The sequence below is a fragment of the Theropithecus gelada genome, chromosome 9 (genome assembly GCF_003255815.1).
Source record: "Theropithecus gelada isolate Dixy chromosome 9, Tgel_1.0, whole genome shotgun sequence".
Lineage (NCBI taxonomy): Eukaryota > Metazoa > Chordata > Mammalia > Primates > Cercopithecidae > Theropithecus > Theropithecus gelada.
Window position 1 is genome coordinate 12,200,367 of NC_037677.1, and position 14,925 is coordinate 12,215,291.

At 33.5% G+C, this 14,925-nt stretch overlaps 1 protein-coding gene across 1 annotated transcript in view; it reads right to left on the reverse strand.

Annotated features, from left to right (window-relative positions):
• The window catches only part of LOC112631796 (membrane transport protein XK-like), a 32,244-nt gene extending 17,928 nt beyond the window's left edge, over positions 1-14,316 (reverse strand). The window contains 1 exon segment of the mRNA XM_025397281.1: positions 14,293-14,316. Within this exon segment, the coding sequence (XP_025253066.1) occupies positions 14,293-14,316 (24 nt within the window).
• Between the last annotated feature and the right edge of the window lie 609 nt (positions 14,317-14,925).

Genomic DNA, 14,925 nt, shown 5'->3' on the forward strand with positions numbered 1-14,925 from the left:
CCTTGAAAAAAGAATGGATGAATGGATAACTAGAATAATCAATGCAGAGAAGACCTTAAAAGAACTGATAGAGATGAAAACCATAACATGAGAACTACGTGACAAATGCACAAGCTTCAGTAAACAACTCAATCAACTGGAAGAAAGATGTATCAGCGATTGAAGATGAAATGAATGAAATGAAGCCAGAAGAGAAGTTTAGAGAAAAAAGAGTAAAAAGAAATGAACAAAGCCTACAAGAAATATGGGATTATGTGAAAAGGCCAAATCTATGTCTGATTGGTGTGCCTGAAAGTGACAGGGAAAATGGAACCAAGTTGGAAAAACTCTGCATGATATCATCCAGGAGAACTTCCCCAACCTAGTAAGGCAGGCCAACATTCAAATTCAGGAAATACAGAGAATGCCACAAAGATAATCCTCGAGAAGAGCAACTCCAAGACACATAATTGCCAGATTCACCAAAGTTGAAATGAAAGAAAAATGTTAAGGGCAGCCAGAGAGAAACGTCGGGTTACACACAAAGGTAAGCCCATCAGACTAACAGCAGATCTCTCAGCAGAAGCTCTCCCAGCCAGAAGAGAGTGGAGGCCAATATTCAACATTCTTAAAGAAAAGAATTTTAAACCCAGAATTTCATATCCAACCAAACTAAGTTTCATAAGTGAAGGAGAAATAAAATCCTTTACAGACAAGCAAATGCTTAGAGATTTTGTCACCACCCTACCTGCCCCACAAGAGATCCTGAAGGAAGCACTAAACATGGAAAGGAACAACAGGTACCAGCCATTGCAAAAACATGTCAAAATGTAAAGTCCGTCGATGCTAGGAAGAAACTGCATCAACTAGCGAGCAAAATAACAAGCTAATATCATAATGACAGGATCAAGTTCACACATAACAATATTACCCTTAAATGTAAACGGACTAAATAGTCCAATTAAAAGACACAGACTGGCAAATTGGATAAAGAGTCAAGACCCATCAGTTTGCTGTATTCAGGAGACCCATCTCACATGCAGAGACACACATAGGCTCAAAATAAAGGGACGGAGGAAGATCTACCAAGCAAATGGAAAACAAAAAAAAGCAGGGGTTATAATCCTAGTCTCTGATTAAACAGACTTTAAACCATCAAAGATCAAAAGAGACAAAGAAGGCCATTGCATAATGATAAAGGGATCAATTCTTCAGGAAGAACTAACTATCCTAAATATATATGCACCCAATACAGGAGCACCCAGATTCATAAAGCAAGTCCTCAGAGACTTACAAAGAGACCTAGACTCCCATACAATAATAATGGGAAACTTTAACACCCCACTGTCAACATTAGACAGATCAACGAGACAGAAAGTTAACAAGGATATCCAGGAATTGAACTCAACTCTGTACCAAGCAGACCTAATAGTCATCTACAGAACTCTCCACCCCAAAGCAACAGAATATACATTCTTCTCAGCACTACATCGCACCTATTCCAAAATTGAGCACATAGTTGGAAGTAAAGCACTCCTCAGCAAATGTACAAGAACAGAAATTATAACAAACTGTCTCTCAGACCACAGTGCAATCAAACTAGAACTCAGGACTAAGAAACTCAATCAAAACTGCTCAACTACATGGAAACTGATCAACCTGCTCCTGAATGACTACTGGGTACATAAATAAATGAAAGCAGAAATAAAGATGTTCTTTGAAACCAATGAGAACAAAAACGCAACATAATAGAATCTCTGGGACACATTTAAAGCAGTGTGGAGAGGAAAATTTATAGCACTAATTGCACACAAGGGAAAGCAGGAAAGATCTAAAATTGACACCCTAACATCACAATGAAAAGAACTAGAGAAGCAAGAGGAAACACATTCAAAAGCTAGCAGAAGGCAAGAAATAACTAAGATCAGAGCAGAACTGAAGGAGATAGAGACACAAAAATTCCTCCAAAAAAGTCAATGAATCCAGGATCCAGTTTTCTGAAAAGATCAACAAAACTGATAGAAGGCTAGCAAGACTAATAAAGAAGAAAAGAGAGAAGAATCAAATAGATGCAATAAAAAAGGATAAAGGGGATATTAACACTGACCCCACAGAAATACAAACTACCATCAGAGAATACTATAAACACCTCTACGCAAATAAACTAGGAAACCTAGAAGAAATGGATAATTTCCTGGACACTTACATTCTCCCAAGACTAAACCAGGAGGAAGTTGAATCCCTGAATAGACCAATAGCAGGCTCTGAAATTGAGGCAATAATTAATAGCCTACCAACCAAAAAAAGTCCAGGACCAGATGGATTCACAGCTGAATTCTACCAGAGGTCCAAGGAGAAGCTGGTACCATTCCTTCTGAAACTATTCCAATCAATAGAAAAAGAGGGAATCCTCCCTAACTCATTTTACAAGGCCAACATCATCCTGATACCAAAGCCTGACAGAGATACAACAAAAAGAGAGAATTTTAGACCAATATCCCTGATGAACATCGATGCAAAAATCCTCAATAAAATACTGGCAAACCAAATCCAGCAGCACATCAAAAAGCTTATCCACCATGAACAAGTGGGCTTCATCCCTGAGATGCAAGGCTGGTTCAACATACACAAATCAATAAACGTAACACACCATATAAACAGAACCAAAGACAAAAACCACATGATTATCTCAATAGATGCAGAAAAGGCCTTCGACAAAATTCAACAGCCCTTCCTGCTAAAAATTCTCAATATATTCGGTATTGATGGAACGTATCTCAAAATAATAAGAGCTATTTATGATAAACCCACAGCCAATATCATACTGAATGGGCAAAAACTGGAAGCATTCCCTTTGAAAACCGGCATAAGACAGAGATGCCCTCTCTCACCACTCCTATTCAACATAGTGTTGGAAGTTCTGACTAGGACAATCAGGCAAGAGAAAGAAATCAAGGGTATTCAGTTAGGAAAAGAAGAAGTCAAATTGTCCCTCTTTGCAGATGACATGATTCTATATTTAGAAAACCCCATTGTCTCAGCCCAAAATCTCCTTAAGCTGATAAGCAACTTCAGCAAAGTCTCAGAATACAAAATCAACGTGCAAAAATCACAAGCATTCTTATAAACCAGTAACAGACAAATAGAGAGCCAAATCATGAATGAACTGCCATTCATAATAGCTTCAAAAGAGAATAAAATACCTAGGAATCCAACTTACAAGGGATGTAAAGGACCTCTTCAAGGAGAGCTACAAACCACTGCTCAGTGAAATAAAAAAGGACACAAACAAATGAAGGACATACCATGCTCATGGATAGGAAGAATAAAAATCGTGAAAATGGCCATACTGCCCAAGGTAATTTATAGATTCAATGGCATTCCCATTAACATACCAATGAGTTTCTTCACAGAATTGGAAAAAACTGCTTTAAAGTTCATATGGAACCAAGAAAGACCCCACATTGCCAAGACAATCGTAAGCCAAAAGAACAAAGCTGGAGGCATCACGCTACCTGATTTCAGACTATACTACAAGGCTACAGTAACCAAAACAGCATGGTACTGGTACCAAAACAGAGATATAGACCCATGGAACAGAACAGAGTCCTCAGAAATAATACCACACATCTACAGCCATCCGATCTTTGACAAACCTGAGAAAAACAAGATATGGGACAAGGATTCCCTATTTAATAAATGGTGCTGGGAAAATTGGCTAGCCATAAGTAGAAAGCTGAAATTGGATCCATTCATACTCCTTATATGAAAATTAACTCAAGATGGATTAGAGACTTAAATGTTAGACATAAAACCATAAAAACCCCAGAAGAAAACCTAGGTAATACCATTCAGGACATAGGCATGGGCAAAGACTTCATGACTAAAACACCAAAAGCAATGGCAACAGTAGCCAAAATTGACAAATGGGATCTAATGAAGCTAAAGAGCTTCTGCACAGCAAAAGAAACTACCATCAGAGCGAACAAGCAACCTACAGAATGGGAGAAAATTTTTGCAATCTACTCATCTGACAAAGGGCTAATATACAGAACTTATAAAGAACTCAAACAAATTTACAAGAAAAAAACAAACAACCCCATCAAAAAGTGGGCAAAGGATATGAACAGACATTTCTCAAAAGAAGACATTCATACAGTCAACAGACACATGAAAAAATGCTCATCATCACTGGCCATCAGAGAAATACAAATCAAAACCACAATGAGATACCATCTCACACCAGTCAGAATGGCAATCGTTAAAAAGTCAGGAAACAACAGGTGCTGGAGAGGATGTGGAGAAATAGGAACACTTTTACACTGTTGGTGGGACTGTAAACTAGTTCAACCATTGTGGAAAACAGTATGGCGATTCCTCAAGGATCTAGGACTAGAAGTACCATATGACCCAGTCATCCCATTACTGGGTGTATACACAAAGGATTATAAATCATGCTGCTATGAAGACACATTCACATGTATGTTTATTGCGGCACTATTCACAATAGCAAAGACTTGGAATCAACCCAAATGTCCATCAGTGACAGACTGGATTAAGAAAATCTGGCACGTATACACCATGGAGTGCCATGTAACCATAAAAAAGGATGAGTTTGTGACCTTTGTAGGGACATGGATGCAGCTGGAAACCATCATTCTCAGCAAACTATTGCAAGAACAGAAAACCAAACACCGCATGTTCTCACTCATAGGTGGGAACTGAACAATGAGATCACTTGGACTGGGGAAGGGGAACATCACACGCCGGGGCCTATTATGGGGAGGGGGGAGGGGGAGGGATTGCATTGGGAGTTATACCTGATGTAAATGACGAGTTGATGGGTGATGACGAGTTGATGGGTGCAGCACACCAACGTGGCACAAGTATACATATGTAAGAAACCTGCACATTATGCACATGTACCCTGGAACTTAAATAATAATAATAATAATAATAATAATAATAATGATGATGATGATGAAAAAAAAATGTCCATACTACCCAAAGCAATCTACAGACACAACACAATTCTTATCAAATTACCAATGCCATTTTCACAAAATTTTTACAAAAGCAATCTTAAAATTTATCTGGAATCATAAAAGAGCCTGAATAGCCAAAGCAATATTAAGCAAAAAGAACAAAGCCAGAGACATCATATTACCTGATTTCAAAATATACTACAAAGCTATATTAAACAAAGCAGCATGACACTAGTAAAAGCAATGAACACATATATCACTGGAACAGAATGGACAGCCCAGAAATATATCCACACATCAGCAACCAACTGGTCTTTTCAACAGTCAAAATATATACAATAGGGAAATGACACCGTATTCAATAAATGGTGCTGGGAGAACTGGCTAGCCATATGCAGAAAAATAAAACTGGACCCATACCTCTCACCATATAAAAAAATTAACACAACATTGATGAATCTTAAATATAAGACCTCCAAAAACAAAAATCCTAGAAGATAACCTAGAAAAATATCTTCTGGACATTGGCATAGGAAATGAACTTAAGACTAAGACTTCAAAAGCAAATCCAACAAAAATAAAAATTGGCAATTGGAATTCTGCACAGCAAGAGAAACAGTCAACAGAGTAAACACATAACCTGCAGAATGGGGGAAAATATTTACAAACTATGCATCCAACAAAGGACTAATATCTGGAATCTTTAAGGAACTTAAATCAACAGAATAACATAAATAACTCCAACAAAGTGGTCAAAGGACAAAGGTCAAATAAACACTTCTTAAAAAGAAGACATACAAGCAGCCAACAAATATAAAAAATGCTCAACATTGCTAATCAACAGAGAAATGTAAATTAAAACAACATTGAGATACCATCTCACACCAGTTAGAATGACTATTATTAAAAAGTAAAAAAATGCCAACCAAGCAAAAACAAAAAAACAAAAACAAATATTGGCAGGGATGTGGTCTAGCCAAAGGTGGGGGGGGGGGGGGTGTGCAGAATACATATATATATATATTCTAGCAAAAAGTCACCTGAACTTGTATGTTTATTTCAACACTATTAGCAATAGCAAATACATGAAATAAATCTAGGTTCTTATTACAGTAGATTGGACAAAGAAGATGTGCATATACATCATGGAAGACTATGCAGCCATGTAAAAGAATGAAGTTATATTATTTGCAGCACCATGGTTGCAGTTGGAGGCCATTATTCTGAGTGAATTAACGCAGAAGCAGAAAATCAAGTACCAAATGTTATCACTTATAAGTAGGAGCTAAACAATAAATACACACAGACATAACGATGGAAACAATAGACACTGGGGACTCTGAAAGGTCAAATGGAAAGACAAATTTACCATTATGTTGAAAACCTAGCTCTTAGGTACTATGTTCACTATTTGGGTGATGAGGTTAATAGAAGCCCAAATCTCAACATGTTACCTTGCCTCTTCCCCTTCATTTATCATTCCTTGAAATGGATAATAAATGTATTTGGTTTTCACAATTCATGACACGCTTCTGAAAGTCAGAACAACCTTAACGTCTGTTGACATGCTTGTATTTTAAAGAGGTTTACAGGCATATATTTTATATAATGTAGTAATCCCATGTTTGAAGTGTACATTTTCTAGCTTTTTGGTATGTTTATATCACGGGGAGGGGGGAGGGGGGAGGGATTGCATTGGGAGTTATACCTGATGTAAATGACAAGTTGATGGGTGCTGACGAGTTGATGGGTGCAGCACACCAACATGGCACAAGTATAGATATGTAACAAACCTGCACGTTATGCACATGTACCCTAGAACTTAAAGTATAATAAAAAAAAAATATGCAATCAGTTACAAAATAACTTTAAAATATTTCCACTTTTGAAAGAAAAGTGCACTCTATTTTCATTCTCTTTCCTTTAGCATGACAGATTTAGACAAAAATTAGTAAATTTTACATCTCTATACATGAGCCTATTATAAAGATTTAAAATAAATGGAATAATAAATGATGTGGGCATTTGGGTCTTTTTTTAACTTAGCTTAATATTTTTGTTACATTCCTTTTGAAGCATGCATTATTATGTAACTCTATCAAGTGGTAATGTTTGCATAGGTAATTTATTATTTTTTCTTTTACAACTTGATAGATATTAGGTTGTATCTACTTCTACATTTTATAAATCTTGCTGCTCTGAGAATTCACATAAAAATCTTTTTATGGGTGTAGAAATTTCCTTTTACATACATACATGAGAGTAAAATTTATGTTTTGTATGTTGATTATATGTTCAAAATTTTGAGGAATAGCCAATTATATTTTTATTTCAAAATGATTGCAATATTTACACTCCCAGTTCTAATGTATATGGGTTCCACATTCTCTGCATGTTTTCAACACTTATTGTCTTGTCCGGAGCTGCGCGCCCCGGCCATAGCAAATAATAACTGACGATTAAAAAATGCCTGAGCTCTATTCATTTCCACCCCATGCCTCCTCCCTAGATTTACCTTTTCCCTGTATTAATACCTCATAAAAGATGGCGCTCTTCCTGCTTCTTCTTCACCCATTTTTCCCACGCCCGCGAAAATTGTTACTTTGTAGGGCAGGCGCTAACCCGCGCCCGGGAAAGTTTCCAACTGACAGCGCAGGCGCAACATGACGTCCGACCAGAGAAACCAATACCTACTTGGTCACGCCCTCCGTGATGAGATCATCTCCACCTCTGGCCCAACCCCTTCCCCTCCAAGTGTATATAAGGCATTGCATTACCGCCATTAAACGAGACTTGATCAGAGCACTGTCTTGTCTCCATTTCTCGTGTCTCTTGTCCCCCAAATTCCCACTCCCCCCTCCAGGGCCTGCTTCCACGATCCCGCGGGCCGGGATATTGTCTCTCAGTTATAACCATTCTAGTGGCTGTTCACTACTATTTTATTGTAATTTGATTTGTATTTCTCTCATGGCTGATACTGAACATGTTTTTACATAAAATTTGGCAATGTGTATATTTTCTTTGGAAAAATAAATTTATGTAATATGTATTTGTCCATTTAAATTAATTGCTTCATTATTGACTTGTAACAATTGTTTATAAGTTCTGGATATTATGGCCTAAACTGATATATAATTTAAAATTTGTTCTCTTATTAAACATCTTGTCTTTTCGTATTCTTCATGTAAATGTTTAAAAAATAAAACATTTTCAACAAGATACAATCCATTTTTTTTTCCTTTTGATTATGCTTTTGGTGTTCTATTTTTCAAAGTTCTTACCTAAACCAAGATCACAAAAATATCTTTTTCCTATTGAAATTTCTTGGTATCTTTGACAAAATAAGTTTACCATATTAATGTATTTACTAATGGACTGTCAATTTTATTCTACTAGTCTACTTAGATTTATCTTCATAATAGCACTATACTGTTTATCTACTGTAACACTGTAGTAGGAATTGATATTTTTAATATAAGCCATTGGATTATTTTTGAAATTTGTTGTGTATATTTGGTTTTCTTTGTACATTCATATTTTATAAAAAGCTTGTCAATTTCTATTTTAAAACAGAATTGGGAATTTGCATTGAATCTAAATTTGTTGGTTATTTTAATCTAAATATTAAACATTGTTATTCTTAAACATTGGATAGCTCTCAATTTATTCAGTTTCTTCAATTTATTATTTAAAATATTTTCATGTTATAATTTAAAATATTTTAGTGTAAATATGTTTGTCTTGTAGTTGTGATGTTAACTTGATTAAGTTTTTAGTGAATTTGTTACATATTTTTATGTAGAAGAGTATGTATTGTGTAATAAAAGATCGTGCTTTTTTTCTAATCTGGATAATTTTGTTTATTTTTGTAGTTTAATTTTAGGGGATAATACCTCTAGTACAATGTTGATTAAAATGGTTTAAATTATTCTCTTGTTTCAAAACTTATAACTAATGCTCTAATTATTTCACTATTATTTATGTTAGCAGTAGGTTTTAATAGACGGCTTTAAGCAGGACTCAGATGTCTCTTTCTTTCAGTAGTTAGCTGTGAATCTTATTACAAATGGATATTGGATTTCTCATCTTGTCTTTTTCTATGTCTGTTAAATAATTTCCCCTTCACTAAAGTATATTATGCAATACTTTGGTTAATTTTTGAATATTTTGCCAACATTGCATTTGTGAAAATATCCTTCTTTGTCATAATGTATAATCTCTTTTATACATTGTTGGATTCAATTTGTATTTTTGACAACCTATGTGTCTATATTCATACAAAATATTGGTTCATGGTTTTCTTTTATGCGTGATTCTTTTGTATGCTTTTTTTTATTGTGCTAATACTAACTAATAGATGAATTGGGAAATGTTACCTTTTCTTATATTGCTCTGAGTTTTTGTATATAATTTGTATTAATTCTTCATTAAAAGTTGATGTAATTTATAATTTAAGCAATTTGTCACTGATCTTTTTTATGCAAAAACATTTTAATATTCTCAACATATAATTATTTATAAATTTTGTTTTTTCATATATGTCTATTTATATATTCAATTTTTTAGTTAACTTTTATAGTTTGTACCTATCAAAATGTGTATTTCTATTTTGTAGTATTCATAAAAATATATTTTCTAGGCAGTTGGCATCAAAAACTCTGGAGTATGCAGAGGCAGTGGCTAATGCCTGTAATCCCAGCACTTTCAAAGACAGAGGTATCACCTGAGGTCAGGAGTTCCAGACCAGCCTGGCCAACATGGTGAAACCCAGTCTCTACTAAAAACAAACACAGAAAATTAGCCAGGCATGATGGAGAATGCCTGTAATTCCAGCTACTAAGGAGGTTGAGGCAGGATAATCACTTGAGCCCAGGAGGGGCAGGTTGCTGTGAGCCGAGATTGCAGCACTGCACTCCAGCCTGCGCAACAAGAGCAAAATTCCATCTCAAAAAAACCAAACAAATAGATAGACAAACAAACACTCTGGAGTAATAATATAGAATAAGGCTGTAGCCCAATTAATGAATGACTTAAAATTTTCTGTGTTATAGGATGGAGAATATGACTATAACTGTGCTGTTTAAAACTTTTATTTACTGTTTGACAAAAATAAGTTACTGTATCTAAAGAAAATTATTGAAACTGCCATTTCACTTCAGAATTTATAAAGGCAGAATATGCCTACCTCTTATTTTTTTAGCAACTTTTAGGTAGGCCAAAAATAAACTTTAATAAAAATACAAAATAATATTATATTTGAAGAATTGTTTGATAAAAGACAATTTTGTGAAACAGAGTTGCCATCACTTAGTATATACAATATTTTAGGTGTCATTCTAAGGTATTATTTATATGCTTAATACCTTAGAATTTAAACTTAATAGCCCAAAGATTCCTTGAGAAAAAAAAGTTTGCACGTTTTTGTTTATATTAGTTTATATTAAAATTTTCATTAAAAAATCAACTGTCTTGGCATACGACAAATTAATATAGATAAATAATGTTAAATAACTTTATTAGAAAGCTTAATTAAGGCATATAATTAAATGGCTAGCCTTTTTGACCAATAAAGAGAGAATGTACATTATTATCAAATATCAGACAAAGTATATTAAATGGAAAAACTTAAGGTCTAAAATACGTCATTTAATTCACAATGGCAGAAATTCATCAGGTCATAGATTTTGGCCACTGAAAATGACAATAGAAACCATTAAATAAAGTGTAAGCAACAAATAATATTTAGCCACATGGACATTTCATTAAGATCTTCTTACTTCTGGATTAAGTGAAAAATTAAAATATATTTTTATGGATTCAGGAAAAGTCTAATAAGGAAACACTGTGATTGCAGTCAAAAAGCTTAATATGAAATAATAATTCTACCAATATTAGCTTAATGCTATAGAAAAAAGAGTAATTTCTGGCCACCTATAGGTATTATTCTTTGTAGTAGAGTATTATTATTTCAGCAATGTGTCTAACATAAAATTAGATTTTTAATATAAAAATATGCTCCATAAATTATTTTTATCTTATGATATATTGGGGAATGGGGGTGTGTTCCACTTGGGATTTCTCAAGAGATGCTGATGTGCCACAAAAAAATACATGTGAAATGTTTTCATGAGTAGTAATGAATTGACGTTTGCGCTTTTTGGGAAAATATATATTTTTAAACGTCTTAAGGCAGGCAGCTACGATTTTCAGAAAAGTACAAGAATAACTAAAAATATGTGACATCTGTAGAGCAGGGTTTGAAAAAATAATTTCTTATGAGCAGAAACCAAAAGCATGCAGAAGTAATTACACTTACGTAACATAAGACAGACTTTAATTCAAAACCAGTAAAAGAAGACAAAGAAGGACATTATGCAATGATAAAGGAATGAATTCAGCAAGAGAATTAAACCATTTTAAATATATGGGCACTCAACACCAGACCATTCAAATATATAAAGCAAATATTATTAGATCTAAAGAGAGAGATAGACTTCAATACATAATAATTGAAAACTTCAATACCACCCTTTCATCATTAGACATACCATTTAGACAGAATATTAAGTAACATTACATTTAAACTGCAAATTAGACCAAGTGGGTCTGACAGACATTTATAGAACACTTCATCCGACAATGACAGAAGCAAATTTTTCTCATGAGTACATTAAACATTCTCCAAGACAGATCATATGTCAGGACACAAAACCAGTCTCAATAAATTTTTAATAGTCAAAACCATATCAAATATGTTTTCAGGCCACAAGGAAATAAAATGAGGCTTCAATAACATGAGAAACTTTGGAAACTGTACAAATACATGGAAGTTAAACAACATGCTCTGGAATGACCATTGGGTCAAGATAAAAATTAAGAAAGATATTTTTAAAAATTGTTGAAACAAAAATCAAAACATGATGTACCAAAACTAATGGAATACTGCAAAAAACCAATGGTAAGAAAGAAGTTTATAGCATCAAACTATATCAAAAAAGTACAAAGCATTCTAATAAAGAATGTAATGTTTTAAATGAACCAAACCCAAAATCGATGGAAGGAAAAAAATAATAAAGATTAGAGCAGAACTAAACAAAATACAAACTAAACACACAATACAATCAACTTCACATAAATTGGATTTTCAAAAAGATAAGCAAAATTGACAACTTGCTAGGCTACCAATAAAAAGAGAAAATCCAAATAAATAAAATCTGAAATAAAAAAGCCATTACAACTGATATCACAGAAATACAAAAGATTATCAGAGATTAAAATGAACAACTATACACTAACAAACTAGAAAAACCTAGAGGAAATGAATAAATTCCTGGACAAATGCAGCCTACCAAGATTGAAATCAAGAAAAAATAGAACACCTGAGTAGATCAATAATGAATAATGAGATTGAATCAGTAATAAAAAGTCTCCCAACAAAGAAAAGTCCAGGCCTGGATGGCTTCACTGCCAAATTCTACCAAACTTTCAAAGAAAGTTAACACCAGTTCTCCTCAAACCATATCAAAACATTAAAGTTAAAAGGAAGAAATTCTCTCTAACTCATATTAGGCCAGCATTACCTTGATATCAAAATCAGACAAGAACACAAGACTGAAAGGAACTACAGGCCAATATTCCTGATATACATAGACGTAAAAATTATCAAAAAATACTAGAAAACCAAATTCAATAACACATCAAAAAATAATAATACAGTATGATCAAGTGGGATCTATCTCTGGGATGCAATGATGGTTCAACATATATAAATCAACGAACATTTGACATGACATCAACAAAATGAAGGGCAAAAATTTTATAATTATTTCAAACAATCAGAAAAGTCATTTGATAAAATTCAACAGGTCTTCACAACAAAAAAACTCAGCCAACTAGGCATATCATAGAAGAAACATACCTCAACATAATAAAGATCATATAATCAAAGTCACAGCTAATACTATGCTGAATGGTGTAAAGCTCACAGGCTTTCCTCTAAGCATGGGAACAAGACAAGGACACCTGTTTTCACTACTCCTATTTATTTTAGTACTGGAAGTTCTGGCCAGAGCTATCAGGTAAGAGAAAGAAATAAAATTCATTCAGGAAAACAAACTCGAATTGTCTTTTTTTTTTTTGGTAGATGTCATGATGTTATATCTAGAAAAACTTAAAAACTCAACAAAAAAACTATAATTTCCATACAGTTTTACATAAAAAACAAACAAATAAAAATCTATAACATTTCTATACACTAATAATGAATTAAGTGAAAAAGAAATCAATAAGGCAATTTCATCTACAATAGCTACAAAAATAAAATATTTAGTGAATACGCTTAATCAATAAGGTGAAATACATCTAAAAAAATACAATAAAACTTTGATGAAAGAAAATGTAGAGGACACAAACAAATGGAAAGACATCTCATCTTCATGGAATGAAAAAGTTAATACCATCAAAATGACCATACTTACCCAAAGCCAGCTACAGATTCAATGCAATCTCTATGAAAATACTAACACTATTTTCAAAAACATAGACAAAACAATCTTAAAATCTGTATGGAACATCAACAAAAAACCTCTTCAAATTATATCCCCACTGTGTGTTTATTGCAGCACTATTCACAATAGCAACGATATAACATTAACCAGTTTCCATCAATGAATAATTGGACAAATGCAATGTGGTAAACGTGTGTGTATATATTTATGAACAGTGTTGGGCCATATAAATAACATGGATGGAAGCAGAGGTCATTAAGTTACGTGAAATAAGCCAGACATAGAAAGAAAATCTTTGCATGCATTCTCTCATACGTGGAAGCTAAAAAGATGATCCTTATAGACACAGAGAGTAGAATATTATATGCCTGAGGCCCGGCACAGTGTGTGGGTGAGAAACGGAATGAAAAGAGGGTGGTAAATGAATACAAACCCACAGGTGGAAAAGAATAAAATCTAGTGTTTAGTTGCACTGTAGGTTGGCCATAGTTAATTATAATGTATTTTATATTTCCTTGCTAGAACAGATAACTTGAAATGTTCCTGACATATAGAATGGATAAATGCTCAAAGTGATGGATACCACAAATACCCTGACTTGATCAGTACACATTCTATACATGTAGCAACATATCGCATGTGCTTTATAAATATGTAAAACATTATGTAAATCAATTTTAAATCTACTTTTAGCAATTTCAAAATATATAGTGCATTATTATTTATTAAACTCATTTTTTTTGCACTAGATCAATCTTTTGCCTCCTGTGTAACTGAAACTTGGGTACTTTTTGATCAACACCTTCCCTTTCTCCATCTACCTTCTTCCCTAGTCTCTGACACATTTTCACTCACATTAGGTGACATTTAAATTACAAAACTGATGGTTTTGGTATACAGCAAGAAAATAAACATAATTAGTGTTAAATAAATTTATCAGAAAGTTTGACTAATTAGGCATAGAAATAAATGGGAAGCGCTTTTGGCAGGAAAACAAAAGATAATCATTATTTTCAACTACCAGACCCAAGGATTTGAAATGGAAAGGTTTAGGCCTAAAATATGTTATTGAATTTATGACAACAGAAATTCAGATCATATTTTCTGATCATTGTAAGTAACAGAAATTATTGGCTAATATGTAGCCAACAAATAATATCTAGCTACATTCAAATTTTATTAAGGTTTTAAAAATTAACTTCTGGGTTAAAAGGAAGATTCAAACTGAGACTGCATTTATGGATTGAAGGAAATGTTAATAAGGAAGAATATGATGAGAGCCAAAACCTAAATTCAAATAAGTAATTTTGCCAATGTAAGATCATTTGGCAAAATGTAAGATCAGTTTTCTAATATTTAAAAAATTACACACTACCAATTTTTGTTACCTCATAGTATACTGGAGGAGAGCTGTCTTTTAAATGAGGTAACTAGGGTGTTACCAAGATGGTCGA